Below are 18888 nucleotides of genomic sequence, written 5' to 3' on the forward strand. Positions count from 1 at the left end.
GGAGAGAGTATCATCCATCTCTTTAGAGTTAAAACATTACAAAGCTCTCTGTCCTGGGCTCTTTATTCTCTATCTACCTTAAATTTTTTTTAATATATAATTTCTTTATTTCTAGTTTTCAACATTCACTTCCACAAGATTTTGAGTTTTAAATTTTCTCCCCCTCTCTCTTTTACCCTTCCCAAGATGGTATGCAATCTGATATAGGCTCTACTTATACATTCCTATTAAACATATTTTCATATTAGTCATGATGTAAAGGATTATAACTAATGAGAGGGACCATGAGAAAGAATAAACAAGACACAATAACAAAAGAAAAGAAAAGGAGAGCAAATAGTCTGCTTTCATCTGCGTTCAGACTCCAGAGTTCTTTCTCTGGATGTGGATAGCATTTTGCATCATGAGTCTTTTGGAGTTGTTTTAGATCCATGTATTACTATCAAAGTCAGTTATTGCACAATGTAACTGTTACTGTGTACAATGTTTTGCTGGTTCTGCTCACTTCACTCATCATCAATTCATATACAGCTTGCCATTGCTTACAGCACATTAATATTTCATTACAATAATATACCATGATTTATTTAGCCATTCCCCAATTGACGGGCATCCCTTTGATTCTTAGCCATCACAAAAACCTGCTATAAATATTTTTGTACAAATAGGTCTTTTTCCTTTTTTTGGATGTCTTTGGGATATAGACCTCGCAGAGGTATTGATCGATCAAAGGTATGCAAAATTTAATTGCTCTTTGGGCATAGTTCTAAATTGCTCTTCAGAATGGTTGGACCAATCCACAACTCTACCAACAGTGCATTGGTGTCCAGGAAAGGCTTCTTACAGAAATAAAGATTCTAGCTAAAACTTGAAAAAATCCAGGAGGTAAAGATGAGGCAGGAGAGTATTTCAGGCAAGGGGAGCAACTAACAAAAATGTGCAAAGTTAGGAGATAGGGTCTCTTCTGTGAGGAATGCAAGGAGGCCAATGTTACTGGTTGGCAGATTAGGTGAAGGAGAGTAAAGTATAAGAAAGAGAGTGGAAAGGTAGGAAGGGGACAAGTTATGAAGAGTGAAGAACATGGGGACCCAGTGAAAGATATTGAATAGGGAGACGGCATGGTGTGACCTATGCTTTAAGATCATTTTGGCAGCTGAGTGGAGGACGGAATAGAGTGGGAAGCGACTTAAAGCTAGGAAAGTAACCAGCAAACTATCGCAGTCGTCCAGGTATGAAGTGATGAGGAGTCAGACCAGGGTGATTGTGAGTGTCAGAGGAGAGAAGGGGACCTTAATGAGAGATATTACAAAGGTAGAAAGGACAGGATTTGGCAACTAATTACATACTGGGGATGAAAAAGTATGAGGAGTCTAGGATAATGCCTGCATTTCAAACCTGTAGGACTGGTCTGCAGTCACAACTAGTCTCTTTAGAATCTTTCCCTATTCTTCCTTATTGTGATTAGTCAAAGGCACATGGGTGGTGGTGGTTTTTTTTTTCTTTAAGCTATATTACCATTTAGAGACTTTTATGCTAAAATGTTTTAAAATTCCTTTCTACTTAAAAAAACTTGTTTCATATATGTCTGCCTATGCCCAAGGTTTCTTTACCAAAACAGACTTAAACTACTTTTTTCTTCTCCCACAGAGCACCAATATATTTCCCTTTGTGTTGAAGAATAATAAAAAGGTGTCAAGTATTGTAGGCTACTTAGCGGAAATGTGTGAAATACATGTACTGATTCTTTGCGAGGTCACATTCATCATGGCCACTTTTCATTGGTCCCCTGAGACTAATGCAGAACCAACACCTGTTCTCCAAGTGCAAAAATTTATGGCTACTTCTCTCAGGTTTGCTTTGATAGTTGAGAAATCAGGGGAGGTTGTGAAGGGAGTGAATTGTGGGCTGAGAAAAAAAACTGGTTCTCTAAGGGGATCCTGCCCATACTGGTAGACAAATGATTCTCTGTGAGTCTTCTTTATTTTATTTTTTGCCCCATCTTAATTACCGACCTGTTGCATCAAACTCTTCAAATAAAGCGTTAGGAATCAGAAGACTGTGAGAGTTGGGGTTTTTTTGTTTTTGTTTTTTGCTTTTTGGAGGGGGAAAGCCTGAGCAATTGGGGTTAAGTCCCAAGGTCACATGGCTAGTAAGTATTAAGTGTCTGAGTTCGGATTTGAACTCAGGTCCTCCTGACTCCAGGGCCAGTGCTCTATTCACTGTGCCGCCTAGCCACCCCTGACTTGAGAGTTTGAAGCCCAAATCTGTACCTTGGTACCTTGTGACCTTGGACAAGTTGTTTTACTTGCCTGTTTTCTTACCTGAAAAACAAAAAAAAGTTGGTATAAATGATCTCTAAATCCATTCCAATTCTCAATCCTATGAATCAAATTATCCCATATTCTAACATGTGTAGATTCGGTTTTGGCTTTCTTGAATTTCCAGTTGCTTTTTTTTTTTAAAGAATTTATTTAACTTAAACACCTAAAAATAACACATTTATATACACAGTAGAACATCAAAAGAGAACTCAATATGAAACGATGGATCTCCATTTCATACCACTTACCTTTTTTAAAGTATATAATAAATTCTACATGTTACTTTCAAAATTGTCCTACCTTTCTGTTTTCCTTTATGAACTTCCCTCTGTCTTTTCTTTGCCTTTTAAAAATCTATCGTTCCTCACTGGATTTCTTAGTTAATACTCAATCTGCTGCAAACTCAGGAGTTTTACAGTAGTAATGTTTGAGCGGTATGGTTTGTCTCCCATTAAGATAGCCATCTTTGCCATATCCTTCCTACACCTGGATTTTCCTAGGACAGTGTATTAACCTCTCAGAATTTGGTGAGTTGTAGCATAGCTTGTGATTTTCTGCTTGATATTTATGTATTAATGATCAATTCACTCTTCTAGATAGCATTTTCTTGGGAAATTTAAACTGTAGAATGTGACTTTCTAACTCTCTACAGTGCTTAGCCAAAACAAAAACCAGCAACAAAAAACCTGGGTAAATGAAATAAGTGAATGAAAATAATTTATTAAATGCTTACTATGTGTCAAGCAGTGTGCCAAGGTCTGGGAGGTCATCTAACTATAATCCTAGAAACAGCCCTGGGATCTCAGGGTTGGGAAAAATCCCCTGTGATGTGTTGGCTTTCTTTTTCACTCTCTCTTTCATTCCAGTAGTATGGACTGATGTTTTTCTTCCCTTGTTTAACCAAATTTTCTTTTCTCTCCTCTTTTTCCATTTTCTGCAGAGGCTTGTGGCAGTAAATCTGTCTATGATGGACCTGAGCAGGAAGAGTATTCAACATTCATCATTGATGACCCTCAGGAGACTTATAAAACACTAAAGCAAATCATAGCAGGTGTTGGAGTTTTAGAACAGGAGCATGCCCAATACAAAAGGGACAAATTCAAGAAGACTAAATATGGGAGCCAGTGAGTAGAATATGATAAACCATTTTCTATGCACCATTAATTCAATGTGTTTGTCTTGGATGATATAGGGATTGTAAGAAAGGAGGAATTCTAGACAATAGTTACATCTCAGGTGGATAGAGGACCAGTCCTGAAGTTAGCAAGATGAATCTTCCTGAGCTAACATCTGGCCTCAGATACTTATTAGCTGTGTGACCCTGGGCAAGTCACTTAACCCTGTTTGCCTCAGTTCCTCATCTGTAAAATGAACTAGATAAGTAAATAGCAAACTATCCCAGTACCTTCACTAAGAAATCCCTAAATAGGGTCATAAAGAGTCAGACATGACTGAAAAAATGATTGGACAAACAAAAGTTACATCTCAGAATTTAATAGAAACCTTCCATATGAATCTGGACTGAGGTCAGGTTTGCCCCCAAACTCATTTTTTCTATTTGCCATCCTCAATGACTTCCTTTCCCCAATAACAATTGGAGAGGGTGCCCAAGAGACAAGGGATCAAATCATCCTAAGATGTTAGCAATGAAGACTCAGGAAAAGAGACTACCTTCTTGGAGGATGCCATATTGAATGATGTAGAGAGGAATGCTGAAGAACAATGGATCTGGATATTGGTGCACAAGACAGAATTTTATTTTGGTCCCTAACTAGTATTTCATTGGCATGAAGGAATTCCCAATATGGAAACTCTCTCCATTGGTGCAAATTAGCAACTCATCTATAGTTTGGCTCTGAGCAGTTAAATGAGTGGTGCATGGTTACACAGTCAGGATGTGTCATGTTAGGGAGAAGCACTTAAGCTCACATCTTCTTAACTTAATTCATTTTAAGACTGTTTTGCTGAGATTAATCTGCAGGGCAGCTAGGTGGTGAAATTGACAGAGCACTGGCCCTGGAGTCAGGAGGACATGAGTTCAAATCCAGCCTCTGTCACTTAACACTTACTAGCTGTGAAACCTTGGGCAAGTCAATTAACCCCAATTGCCCTGCCCTATCCCCTCCAAATATATATGTGTGTGTGTGTGTATGTATATGTATATATATATATACATGTATAATTTTTATAATTATTATTTTCTAAAAATATTTTGAACCAAACCTTGTACCTTCTAATTTTTACCTATTGAGATGAATTTTGGTTTATGGGGCTATATAGATTATGTCTAACTCCTGTTTTACCTGACAATTAAATATTTAAGACAGTGAATACTAACCATAGTTTTTAAAAACTCTCTAGTTTTGGGACTTCAACTTCCTTGTGACAGTGTCTCTGCTTTGAACTCACCCCTTCCTCCAGCATAGTACCCTCCTAAACCCCTTTTCAGATATTACTTAACATTAGTGACTGGCCTCACTCTTTTGAAATGTTTCTAAATCCTCCAAATGAACTGAGATACCCCACCTCCACCAAATCTTTTCTTCCTCAGGTTAAATACCTCATTTTCCCTCAGAGGATAGGCTCCCTTTCTGCCAACCTGGCCAGGTTCCTCTGGGCAAGTTTTAATTTGGACCTATCCTGAGGAACAGAACTGAATATAACTTCTTGTTGTTGTTGTTTTGAGGCAATCATGGTTAAGTGACTTGCCCAGGGTCACATAGCTAGTAAGTGTCTGAGGCCAGATTTGAACTCAGGTCCTCCTGACTGCAGGGCCGGTGCATTATCCACAAGTGCCACCTCGCTGCCCCTTGGAAGTGAATGCAGTACTTTAGAACTGGTCTTTCATGCTGAGTTCAGTGGCTCTGTTGGTATTCTCTGCTTAAGAGTATATTCATTAAAACAAACAAAGCAAAGACCTCTTTTGGACTGAGTTTAAGTCAGCTAAAATCTTTATATTTTCACACAATTTGCTGTTATTCCACATTACCCTATCTTGTATTTGATTTTTTGACCCCAATCACTATAAATTTCAGCTTGTTGCAATACAAAGAGATATATTAAACTCATAGTCCAACTTCCTAGAGATCTTTGTTTGCCTTTGTTAATATTCAATGCAAATATCAATTTTACTGTCAGAAAACGTTATTGAGCATCCCAGGGCACAGGCTATTTCCCAAGTGATATACAAGAAAGGCTTATTTTTTTTCTCTCTCCCTGTCTCCATCACAGAGAACATCCCATTGGAGACAAGAGTTTCCAGAGTTACATTCGACAGCAATCTGAGATTTCTGCGCATTCCATTTAGAGTCGGATAACCCAGGATGGAGGAGGAGGATTGGATGAGGGAAGCTGAGATCTCTGAAAAGGAAGACAAATAAGTTAACAAACCAACAACAAAAGAGAAAGCAAGCGAGGAAAGGGATCCACATGTCAGAAAACGTGTAGATGACAAGCCAAGCTTATGGAACTTTGAGACTTCAGAGTGTTCTTTCCTCTCTCCAAGAACTGTTACAATAGTTGCTATGCACTTTATCCATCTGGTATTTGCCAGGTGACCGGACTCTGCCTCTCTGGCACATTTGTCGTCATCGTCATCGTTTGAATTTGCCTCAGTCCCTTGGGAATCTAGAGATCAGTTCAATGATCCAGATGGCGTGGATATCAGTCATCTCGACCACACTCCAGCCGTCCACGCCTTTGGGAAGCCAACCCTGCTGTTGCGGACTTAATAGGCAGCAGTATTTTTAGAGCCGTGTATTTTATTTTGTTTGTTTCACGGGCAGTTTTGCTGTTCCCCATGACTGTACAGTACTTCACCCACCTGTGTAGTCCCTTAGGAAATGCTTTGTAACTCTGCTTTTGACACATTCAGTGAAGTTAAGAAGATCCTTTCTTTTTTTAAAAAAAATAGCCTGTCATTGTGTAGTATGTAGGGGACAGGCTGGAGAAAAGGGTCTCTTGTGGGGTTTTTTTAAAGCTAGATAATCAGTTTTGTGGCTTCAACATGCAAACTTTCATAAAAATCTAGATCCAAATGGTACTCTTGGTATTTTTGAGATACAGAGTTTCTTCTACAGATACCTAACAGGGCCTGCAGGCTTTTACCCAAGACAGTTCAGGGCCAACTTCAAAAATTCCAGCAAGTGTCCTGGAGATGGAAAGTTACATGGAACTCTGATATTCTCCCCAAGTCTTTTACTTTGTCTACCACAGCAGTGTTAGAGACCACCGTGAGACTGATTGCTTTTGAAAGGGTCAGTATGCATGAGGTGTGAAGCATCAGCTGGTGGTTTCTGGTTTAAAGGCACTGCCTTCCTTCAGGCAAGGGCACTGTGAGTAGACCAGTGCCTGTCAACTGGAATTGGCACCAAGTTCCAATCAGAGCTACAGAGCTAGTTTTTCCCCTACTGAATGATATTTAAAACCAGATTCCATACTGTTGGCACCACTTTGGGGACTTTGCGAGAAATTAAAAAAAAAAGATATATACATTTTCAAGCAGTTTTTATTAATGTTTTTAAAGACAGTTTTTTAAATGAACTCTTTGATAAAAAAAAAATGTAACTCAGTGTTACAGCATTGGAGCCTATGATCATTAAATGGCCAATGGAGAGGTGCAGTGTGGCAGGGTTTGGTTTTTTTTTTTGGTGGATTTTTAAAAAATAACATCTGTGATTTCCTCCTGGAGAGGAATTTCCTCCACCAATTTGGATCAACACATTCTTATCAAATTATAGTTTTAGAGAGCTGCCTGAGGCATAAATAGGGTTAAGTGACCTTAAATCAGGGTCACAGTCAACCCATATCAGAGACAGGACTCAGACCCAGGTCTTCCTCAGTCCAAGGCCAGCTCTCTAGTCCCTGTGAGAGTGGCAGTAAAGAGGGATAAATAAACTGTGTATCTCACTAATACCAATAAACGTTGTTGGAAAGGAAGAAATCAGGCGATTGAAAAATATTTGATATTTAGACTGCCAAAACTTTGTTCTGCCAGCTCCTAAGAAAGGTGTTTTTCCCTTGTCACCCTGAATCCTCTTCAGAGCCTTGGCCATGGTTATTTGGGCAGCTTTCACAGGGCAGCAGCTACAGATGCTTTGGGAGAAGGGGTTGATGGAACAAGTTGGACCAGAATTTAATTAAAAACCATGCAAGTAAAAAACCTCTTCATCTTGCTATCAAGCCCGTTTGCTAGAGCATTTAAAAGCCAGTTTGCAATGGGTTTGCAATGTGCTTATGTGACTGGCTGGTTTTTGCAAAGCTCTGTTTTAATAGTATGGTGATGTTTACATCATAATTTTTCTCTGTTCTTGTTTGGAAATATTATAGCTCAGACTCTTAACCTAGGTGGGGGAAAATGGTTATGTTCTTTGTCATCACAGAAGTAGTGGAGGGTGGGTAGTAAAATGTTGCAGAAAATCAAATTTGGGGCACACAGCAATTAGGCATCCAACTAAACTGCAATTTTTAACATGGGTTTATAACTTAATATTCTGTTTATAAAATACTAATGATCTGCGATGTATTTTACTTGCCAATTAAAACAAATGTTTTATTCTTTCTGAAAACAGGTTTTGGTTTTTCCATTAGTGTTGCATTGATGATTTTCTATACAACATACCAGGTGGTCTGGTTGTTAGAAAGTTAAGGCCTGCGGAAACTGATCTCAGGTGGAATCTCATTGAATGATCATTAAGTCCAAAGTTTATTCCTTGTTTGTGGCATGAAGTAGAAGAACCTAGAATAGAAATTGAGAATCAACAGAATTACACATTGCCAGATATTAGTCATCTTGAAAAGTGGGAAGAAAGCAGGAGGCCACAAGAAGTAAGGTTGATGTACACTTTAAATGAAGGAAGGAATGGCAAGATACGGACATGACTGGCCCAGTAGGACACTACCATCTATGTCATTAATGTCAGCACAGTAATTGGAGACAGTGGTTGGTTCTGGGGAAAGAAAATGGACCCAAGACCAGAAAGGTTAAAGCAAAGGTGAGGTTGCTACAAAAGGGAGTATGTGAGTGGACTGGTCAATGGGAAGTAGATAGAAATTGGTAGTCAAAATGGAGCCAGCAGTGTGATGGGGCTAATAGATAACCAATAATGGGGGTGAACAGAATGTTTGCACTGTTTTTTTTATTCTTTGTATACTGAGGGTCTTCCCCCCTCCAAAAAGACAAAAACTGTGGCAGCTAGGTAGCACAGTGAATAGAGCACCCACCCTGGAGTCAGGAAGATCTGAGTTCAAATCTGGCCTCAGACACGTAACACAAAAAAACTAGCTGTGTGACCTTGGGCAAGTCACTTAACCCCAATTGCCCCTCCAGAAAGCCAAAAAAAATTTTAAAAGGAGAGGGAGAGGACACGTCTAACTGCCATTCATATGTCACAGAGTATAATAATATGGACAGCAAAACAAGAAAATTATTAAGACAAAGGACTAGTAATTCACAGGAGACAATATCCAAGAAGAAAGCCAACAATAAAATCTGAGATCCCAGACATGAATAAATGTAAAAAGTATGAATGATGAACAAAGTAAATTGAAGACCTCAGAGCAAGGAGGTACAGTTATCCCTTCCATATCACAGGAGTTAAGGTTAAGGTTAAGCACCCCCACAATCCAGAAAATCCACATAACATTTGTTGGCCCTCCCTTCATGCCAGAGAAGAAGTCTGAATTTGTTCTTTTTCTTTTATGGGGTGTTTATAGTACCTTATTGTAAAATTTGGGTTGATATTATATAATATTATGCATATATTTTATGTATTTCTGAGACTTTTTCTGTATCATCTGCTGATATCTTCTGTGACTTCTCTAAAACTCCCCAAAAGTTCCCATTTAATTTCTTATGCCAACCTGTGATATGATGAAACTGTTATGGGGAAAGTCAAGATGTGGAAGGGATAACTGTAAATTTAATTTCACAGATTTCTTAAATGGATAGCAATCCAAGGGTCTAGTTCAACTCACTAGCGACTGTACATGCTCAGACTAGAGTTTTCACTAATACTCCAGGGCTCTGTATTCTCATCCTGGTGTGTGATCAGTAACATTTCACAACTTGTGGCTCATGCCTCCATTCATTGTATTCCAGTCTTTCCCTTTTTAGCATTGCCCCAAAGAACTCACTCCATCTGTATTCTTATGTTTATTATGTTTTATTTTATTTATATATATGTATGTATGTATATATATATATATATATGTATACACACTTATATTTCCAATGGCAACAAGCCCCAAAGTGGTTGAACATACCTACTCCTAGTAAGACTGAATTTTCAACACTCTCCCATCCTCTTTGCTCTTGCAGAAAATGGTGAACCACATTCACCCCAAGGCATTTGTAGAAAAGCACAAGAAAGCAATTTATTATTGTTAACAGACATGACTCCCACATTTGATCACCGATTAACCCACCTATGTACCAGGAAGTTCCTATGTACCCAATAACTGGTTTAGTCAGCTTCATTAGGCAAGAAATGTAAGGTTCACTTGATCATAATCAGTTTAGCAAATGTCATTTAACCCAAACATGAAATGTTAGCAAACTTTCCCAACCCTAATACTCTTGTGATTAAGGGAGGAGGGTCATAATTTAGGCCACCTGCTAATTGACTGTCCCTGGTGTTTCCCTGTCATTTGCTCCCTGTGAATATGTCCAGTAATAACTATCAGACATAAGGGCAAAGACCAGAGCTCTGTGCTCTCAACCAGAGTACTCATCCTACCATATCCACCCATGCTTAAGTCTATGGGATTGAAGAGCTGGGGATGCTTTGCAAATAATTGTTGATATCATTATCACCCTTGCATGCCTGTGAGTAATAAACTGCCTGACTTGTGATCCTTTGAGGAATGATGCTCCTTCTTGGTACCTCAAACCATGATCTCACAGGAATCTCATTTTCAAAGTATAAAGCTATGAACAAGCAGCTTTCCAGAGGATAGCTGCTTTGAACAGCTTTCACGGTTCTGATTACATAGTATAGTGAACTCTATTTATTCAATAACAAATCAGAGCAAAACATTCACAAGAAATCAAGGAACAGAATTAACCATGTCACAACTCAACAACTTATCACTAAAATGGCCATATAGTGTTCACCAAAATGGTGACATAGTTTTGAAGAAAGTACAATGATGGGGCGGCCAGGGAGCACAGCAAGTAAGAGCACCGGCCCCAGTGTTGGGATGACCTGGGGATCGAATCCGGCTCAGATACTTAGCACCACACCCAGAAATAACTGGCCGTGTAACCTTGAGCAAGTTACTTAACCCCAATTGCTTTAAAAAAAAGTACAATCAGTTAGTAATCAATCACTTAGTAACTCAATCATTCAATCATGAAGTACAAAAGGTCAATGTCCTCCATCATGGGGCACACTAAGTTACAAATCAGTCACTATTCAGTCATCAGTCACTATTCAATCATCAATCACTACTCAGTCATTAGTCACTACTCATTGCCCTCTTAAGGGGTAGTGGGAAATACACAAGCCATTCACTCCCTAGGTCATTAGTTAATTACAATTTCCGTCACTACTCATTACCCATGGAGAGGTCTTTTCATCTTCACTCAGGGCAGGCTTTCAGCTTCCATGGCTCCTCTCCCATGGTCCCAGCTTCTGCCCTAATCTAACCAACTGCCACCTGAGTTCAAAGGCAGACAGCTCCTCTCCATGCTGTTCCTGCTCCACATTGGAGATCATAGTATCCAGTCCATCTCAAATCCTTCACAGTCTCTGTTCCTGGGAAGACAAGGCTTAACAAAGCCACAAGAACACCCATGCACATTAACAAAGCCACAGCAACATTTGTACAGAATATCAACAGCACAGTCATGCTTCCTCAGTCTTCAGCAGCTCTAGCTGTCCCTCAGAAGTCTTCAGCAGCTTCATTCTCAAAATCAAAATCACTTTCTCCACAGAAGTTCCAGTCCAGCAGCAGCAGCCCAGCCTTCAGGTGATCATCCCAAGAAGTTCTGACTTTCTCAATATTGGTCCTCCCTGTTCAGCCCCTTCCTATTACATCAGAAACAGGGGTTCATACCTTCTGTTTCTTTAACAGAGGCTTAATTTGAAATTAGGTGCTAAGTACCTCTTAGCTTTCTAATAAAGGGATCTTCAAATTTCATTACCATTACACAAAGTCACATTGGGAAGGGGGAATCATCTCACCTTGTTCCAGCTCCCTCATTTTGCTGCTCTGAACAGAAACTGAACTTAACTCCTGGTAGGGGTCATCAAATGAATATTTGCTTGGCTCCATGTCCCAGTAAGGTGCTAGGTACTTCTGTTGGCTACGCTAAATTTGCTTCTATCTGAACCATCTACTATCATGTGCTTGTAGCCAGTTAAAATTTAAAAAATACCCATCCCAAAAATGAATGTTCAAAAGAACAAGAAAGGTGCTACATCTGCTTTTATTAGCAGTCTCTTCAGACCTTGCAACTCTGCCTGACCCAGAAGGATGTAAGACTAAGCTTTTCTACTAACCCGTGTGCCTTTCTTTGGTACCTAAAGATACAGAACATTATAGAGGGAAAATACAGTAGGAGCCTGCTACCTTGATGGCAACACCTTATTCAAAAGAAAAAGATTAGCTAAAAGGGACAACAGAGTAATAAATGTTTCTTGATCTAACTGTGACTGTTCTTAGTTCAATGTTAAGCTTTAATAGCTTAACTACAGACTGTCCAAAGTTAAGCCAATTTAACTACAGCTCATGGATCAACTATATAGGTGTCCATTCCACTACATACCCTTATAATCTTGACAATATCCATTCTTCATCCCCTTGTTTTTCTTGTGTGGTTAGTTAGACCAATCTCTTTTGAATGAATACAAATTTCATTTAAAAGACTCTACAATGTTCTAAGACTTGGCACTATCAGGACAATGTCATCAAACCAGGGATAGCTGGAAGACCTGACCATTCTATAGAGAGTTCTTTTTCCATTTGATATCTGCACAGGTCAGTCTCTATAACAATAACAAATATCTTTGTTTGGTGAGCACATATCTTCCTATTTTAAGCTGCTCTCAATATTAATATTCATATGTGCATCTGACAAAGTTATCACTATAATTACATCTTTCAAGGAACCACATATAGTTTTGACATATGCATGAGACACACTTTGCTGGAAGAGAACTTCTAAGGTAACGTTTTTCCTATAACAAACAAAATGCTTCTTCATATTCTACAAACAATAAGTTTGGCAAGATTTTTTATTTATCACACCTTTCACTCAGCTGAGTCATTGTAAAGAAGTCTGCTATAGAAATAACATTTGTGAAAGCCTATCCCATTTTCATGCTTTATCAAAAATGTCCTTGATTTTGTAGATTACTTTGATAAGGATTTTGTAGAGATGCTGAAGTAGGCCAGGAGTTGATAATTATTGATATTTTAAGTACCTTTTGAAAATAATAATATCAACATATTTGCAAGCATTTTGCATCCTCTAATTTTTTTCAGCTATCTTAATAATCTTTTAGCAGCCTCAAAATTATATGGCCTTCATATACTTTTGTGTGGCTATTTGGTCTAATCTAGTTTCTTTTCCTATCTTTGATTTCTTTAGTGTTATTTCTACTTCCCCATATGTTAACACATTAAGAATGATGATGTTAGAGTCCTAATGTGGGTGGCTGTACTATTATTCGTGGAGAAATGGATTCATTACAGAAATCTTTTCCCTTGTTAATCTGCTTATTGTTTTCTTTATAGTTGTGTTCTTAAATGTTCTAAGGATCACCTGGCTTAGTTTGGTCTCTCACTAGTATTTCTTCATATTTGTTTTTTCTTCCACTATTTCTCATCATTTTATGAGGTAATTACTGTCTATAATATTCTACAATCCTCCTCCATGACATTTTCTAAATAAGTTTATAATCAAAACCACAATTGTATTTGTATTCCATATCTCTTTGCCGAACAAGTATATTGGCTGAAGTATTTCTAGGCCCCTTTAATATCCTTCTTATAGAGATTTCTTTTTTTTTTTTTGGAAGGGGAAAGGCAAGACAATTGGGGTTAAGTGACTTGCCCAAGGTCACACAGCTAGTAAGTGTGTCAAGTGTCTGAGGCTGGATTTGAATTCAGGTCCTCAGGTCCTCCTGACTCCAGGGTGGGTGCTTAGAGCTTTCTTTATTTGGGTAAAACTTCATTAAAAAAGCAATAGTCTTTGTTGATTTATTTTATCCACCTTCTGGGTGTATGTGTGTGGGGAAGAGGTAAATAGCTTATTTAGTTAGATCAAATTGTAATTGTCTCAACTGTTCTTCAACAATTCTTCCCACCTTCAGTCTTTATTCCAGGAATAAGAAATTACTTTGATATTTAATAAGTTGGTTATCAGAATGTACATAGAATGATGATTTGGAGATGACTCTCATATTGGTGAATAGTTTCTTGTCTATTGAAATGAATTATTTTAGGGCAGCTAGGTGGCACAGTGAATAGAGCACTGGCCCTGGAGTCAGGAGAACCTGAGTTCAAATCCAGCCTCAGACACTTAACACTTACTAGCCATGTAACCTTGGGCAAGTCACTTAACCCCAATTGCCCCTCCAAAAAAAAAAGAAATGAATTATTTTTAGTTAAGATGGCAGCATGAAGGGTCAAAAAGAAGACTAGCTCTTCTGCATGTACTACAACAAAAATCTAAAAATAGTACCATACCAGATAATGACTAAGAAATATAAAGAGAAACTAGGGTAAGTGCCTTCATCCAACCCAGGACTTAAGATAGGCAGCAATCTGTGAGAACTCTCCACCAGGGAAGCCAATGTAGGCAGAGATAAACCAGTAGCCTGCCAGTATTCAGATTAGAAACATCCTAAAGACATTTGAAGCCTACAGTTCTCTTGCTGGGGTCTCAGGAAGCCTGGAATGAGTGGACAGGGAAGCCCCAGGGGTCTTGAAAACCTATAATGCCCTGTTATGGCTCAAGGGAGCTCAATCTATAGCACTTCCACTATAGATATGGAAACAAGAACCAATCATGCTCCCACCTATGTTCTCTGTGTAGTCCTGGTTTCCACAGCAATCTGACATGAGAAATTCCATGGGTTCTGAAGACTGCAGTACTCTGAATTCAGATAGTTGATCTTTATAAAACTTGCCAGCACTCTGAGCTCAGGAAGAATAGGGGAAGTGGAAGTTAGTAGCAAGAGACCATGGATTTCAGGTCAGGATCAAGTAGAACCAAGAGTATGGCAGGGGAAGGATCCTGACCCCAAGTACAAAGTCCCAAGTCAAGAACTGGGGCTTAGGCATGAGGAAAGAGAAGAAAACACTGAACACTCTGGAGAAACATTTCAGATCAAGAGATGCCTGAGAAGTCTTCTGAAGAGAAAAGTAACCCTACAGCAATGAGAAATTGAGCCTCAGAGGGAGAAAAAGACTTGGGCACAAGCATTATGAAAGTACCTGAAAGAAATGAAGCAGGGGGTGGCCAGGTAGCACAGCGAGTAAGAGCACTGGCTCCAGTGTCAGAACGACCTGGAGATCAAATCCCGGGCTCAGACACTTAGCACCCACCCAGAAGCACCTGGCCGTGTAACCTCGAGCAAGTTACTTAACCCCAATTGCTCAGGGGCAGCCAGGTGGCTCAGTGAGTAAGAGCACCGCTCCAGTGTCAGGGATGACCTGGATCAAATCTGGGCTCAGATACTCAGCACCACACCCAGAAATAACTGGCCGTGTAACCTTGAGCAAGTGACTTAACCCCAATTGCTTTAAAAAAAAAAAAAGAAATGAATCAAGAGATAGAACATGAAATTACAGGTGAAATTAGAACTCTAGAGGAAAAAATAGAATTTAAAAATAGCTTAGAATAGAAGGTAGAAAAAAGTAACAGGTTCTTTGAAGGTTAGAATGGAACAAAAAGAACTCGATTACTCAAAATGAAAAGAAATATTAGGAAAAACTCAGATTAAAAAATAGGAAAAAAATAAGGTATCTCCTCCCAACTACTCTTGCAAACAGATTTAGGAGAGATAATTTAAATTCATAACCAAACCAAACAAAACAAAATCCTGAATGCTGTATTTCAGAAATCACAAATGAAAACTGCTGAGATCTATTAGAATCAGGGGAAAAAGTTATAATAGAAACTGCTGTTCACCTCCTGAGAGAAACTCCACAATGAAAACTATCAGTAATGTCATAGTCAAAACCCACAGCTTCCACATAAAAAAAAAATGTGTGTGGGGGGTGGGGAAGGAGGGACGGGGAGACAAATACTATTAATAGCCCAAAAGAGTTTAGGCAGCTGGAGCCTAGAGGCAGGATCACATAAGACTTTGGAGCTATGAAGAGAAGGAAATCTTAAAACAATATTCTGAAAGGCAAAAGGCAAGGACTTCTAAGTCTATCATTGTAACTAAGAATAATTCACCCTGAAAGACTAATGTTCTGGGGAGAAAAATGCATTTTTAAGGAACAAAGGACTTTCATGCATTCTTGATTGAAAAGACCAGAACTCAACAGAAATTCTGAAATTCAAATGCAAGAGTCAAGAAAGAAACTTAGAAAGGTATCTTCTGGACATTTGGTAGGGGTTATACACTGATGAGGGGCAGGTAGGAGGTGCAATGAATAGAGCTCCTGGCCTAGAATCAGGAAGACCTGAGTTCAAATCCAGATTCAGACACTTAATAGATGTGTGACCTTGAGCAAATCACTTAGCTCTATTTTCCTCAATTTCCTCATCTACAGAATGAGCTAGAGAAGGAAATAGTAAATCATTTCAGTATCTTTACCAAGAAAGCCCCAAATGGGGTCATGAAGAGTCACAATTGAACAATGACTGCAATGAATACAATGATGAAATTTAAATATGGTGAGGAAGAGAGAAGAATCCTTTCCAAACCTGAATGTCATTACTCATCAAAGCAATTGATAAATAACACAAATTAGAGACCTGGGAATGGTTCCGTTCTGTTGTGATGTTCTTGGGAGGGGAGCAAAGAAAAGAGAAAGAAGGTGGCAGGACTAGTTCTTATAATTGGACTACTGATACTGGAAAGCAGTCTGGAACTATACCCCCAAAGTCATTGAATTCTGTTTTTCCATTGAATCAGAAATACAATGACAACATTTATTCCCCAAAGAGATAAAAGGAAGGAAAGGACTCATATATACAAAAATATTCATATAATCATTTTATTGTTATAATAAAGAACTGGAAACTAAGGGGGGAGGCACCTCAACAAAATATGATGAATGAAATGACTTATTATTGCTCCATAAATAATAATGAAAGGGAAAGATTCAGAGAAACTTGAGAAAACTTATAGAACTAATGCAGAGTGAAATGAGCTAAACAAGGTGTATAATTTATCCGATGACTATAATATTGTTTAAAAAAAAACTAAAATGAAAGATTTAAGTGTTTTGATCAATGAAAAGACTACCCAAGGTAGTGAACTAGAAGGGTATGTTGAGGTTTAGGGGTGCTGGGACCCTGAAATAGCAACAAGTGGGTTCTGCCTGAATTCCATCCAAGTCTTCTTTCAGCTAAAGAAAAGCAAGGTTTATTAAAGATCCACTGTATTGGCTAGTCTCTTAAAGAATGTAAGCATTTGCATTGCTAATGCAAACTGGCCAGATTGAATCTGGGCATTTTCATGGAGGCAAGATGAATCTTACGATCTAGGAGTGGGCAAATAGTCTGAGTTGACTTGAGGAGGAGTCTAGGGAAGATCTTGATGGAGTGGCCAGTAGGCTGAGGTGAATGAAGGTTGACTGCCTGGACAAAGAAAATGGGGTCTAGATAGTAGCTGGGACAATCTGGAGGTAAAAGACAATGAAGAGCTGGGCTGGGTTAGGGGTAACAGAGAATTGGGAGATTGGGCTTCAATACTGAAAGATCAATTGAGAGGATTATAATCAGTGTAACACCAGAGAATTGATCAAGTAGGAAAATTCAAGGAGGTTTCCAGAGCCTATACATCATCAGGTAGGATGAGACATATAATTTCAGACATGGCCAATATATGGATTTGTTTTGTAATTCTATTTGTTACAAGGGGCAGTGCTTTTGTAGAAGGAACCGAGAAATTTTGCTTCTCTCTCCCCAAAAGAAAAGAAACAAAATTGTCATTGATATGATTTTTCATGAACAGAAGCGAACAAAAGGCATAAGAGTTCTAGAAACTCATGTTAAATTTATTACATACTTTTAAAAACTACAAGATACATATGATGTAGAGATTCACAGTTTCAGACACAATTCTCTCTTCTGTTCTTTATGGAAATGTTTATGTTTGTTGGTTGTCAAGTGCAGAATAACAAAAAATTTTTTTTGAAAGAAATATAATCAGATTTATTTTTTGTGATGTTTGGTGCTTGCCATAGAAGTGCCTCCTGCCTCTTTTCTTGAAAATAGTCATGATAATGTAAATCTGAGGTTTGTAGCCTTTGACTTCTCTCATTTCTCACTCCAGTCATCATTTTTTACTTTTAATTTTTTTTTACTAATCTGAATTATTTTACAATAATTGTTATATGAATGATGTTTTTGATTTACTCATTTCTCTACTTTTAGTTGCTGAATTGAGACTTTATTCCATGGCTAGTCTTCACTCCCTACTGTACTTTTGGGTCTAGTAATCAGTCCTGCTTGGTCACGCCTTTTGGTCCCCTAGGCCCTAGTGGTAACTTGTAGCTCCCAGAGTTATTAACCTTAATCTGTGAGACTCAAAAAGCTGGATCTTCAGGGCTTTTTTGGACAGATAATGGCAGAAATCTCAGGGCCTGGGTTGTACTAGTCTGAGCACAGCATCACAATGGTAGTCAATGCCCAGTCCCCCCTGGTACCCCACCAGGCTTCCAAGATCTCCTTTCTGACCACCCTGACCCTTTCTGACAGCTTTCTTAAGTCCGGCCTCTCTTTTTAATGCCTCTGGATACAGAGCCTTGCAAGCTATGCATGTTCTGTCTGGTCATGCTGGTGATCACTTTTCTTGAAGGATATCCTTTCCTATTGCCTTTGAGTTTCTGGTCAAATTTTTGTGCTGTTCTGGGGTGGAAGAAGTCATGTACTGTAGTTTCTCATTATATTTATTGAACATTATATAGTCTAATACAAACTTCAGGGTTTAATTGATTTTTCCCAGGCCTAGGTATAGTGGAGTTGTGTGACCTGTCCCGAATTCAGCAAGCCACCTTGGCAGGAAGCTCAACGCTTCTCTTCTCCTTCCTAAGAACCCAAAACTTTCCCTCCTTTTTGATACACCTGCTTTTTATCTTCTCCTAGTCCCCCCAGTTGTTGGGCTATTTTTTCAAGAATAAGCCAGGAGCTCACATTTAGAATACCTGCAGCTAATTTGATGTTTATAGATGTGGCTGGGTTGGGACTCCTCTTAAGAGGAGATTTTTCTAGGATCCTTCCTATTAGAAGGAAAGGCTGGAATTCATTTAAACTCCTATGAAATATTTGTGAACCATCAAATACTTGAGGGAGTGAAGGAATTTATTCAGATTTCCAAAGTAAACCATGTATGGATTTATCAATCATGTCATACACTTAATTGCATGGACGGTATGT

At 38.7% G+C, this 18888-nt stretch overlaps 1 protein-coding gene across 2 annotated transcripts in view; it reads left to right on the forward strand.

Annotated features, from left to right (window-relative positions):
* Nucleotides 1-7888, forward strand: part of RASA3 (RAS p21 protein activator 3) — a 295543-nt gene extending 287655 nt beyond the window's left edge. For both annotated transcript variants that reach the window (XM_069094058.1, XM_069094059.1), the window contains exons 23-24: nt 3262-3445; nt 5553-7888. In XM_069094058.1, coding sequence (XP_068950159.1) covers nt 3262-3445; nt 5553-5628 — 260 coding nt within the window. In that variant the 3' untranslated portion in view covers nt 5629-7888. The remainder of the gene's footprint in view (nt 1-3261; nt 3446-5552) is intronic.
* Nucleotides 7889-18888: the final 11000 nt, after the last annotated feature.

The sequence above is a fragment of the Petaurus breviceps genome, unplaced genomic scaffold (genome assembly GCF_028583685.1).
Source record: "Petaurus breviceps papuanus isolate PSGF00001 unplaced genomic scaffold, PetGlider_PUasm1.0 214, whole genome shotgun sequence".
NCBI classification, from domain to species: domain Eukaryota; kingdom Metazoa; phylum Chordata; class Mammalia; order Diprotodontia; family Petauridae; genus Petaurus; species Petaurus breviceps.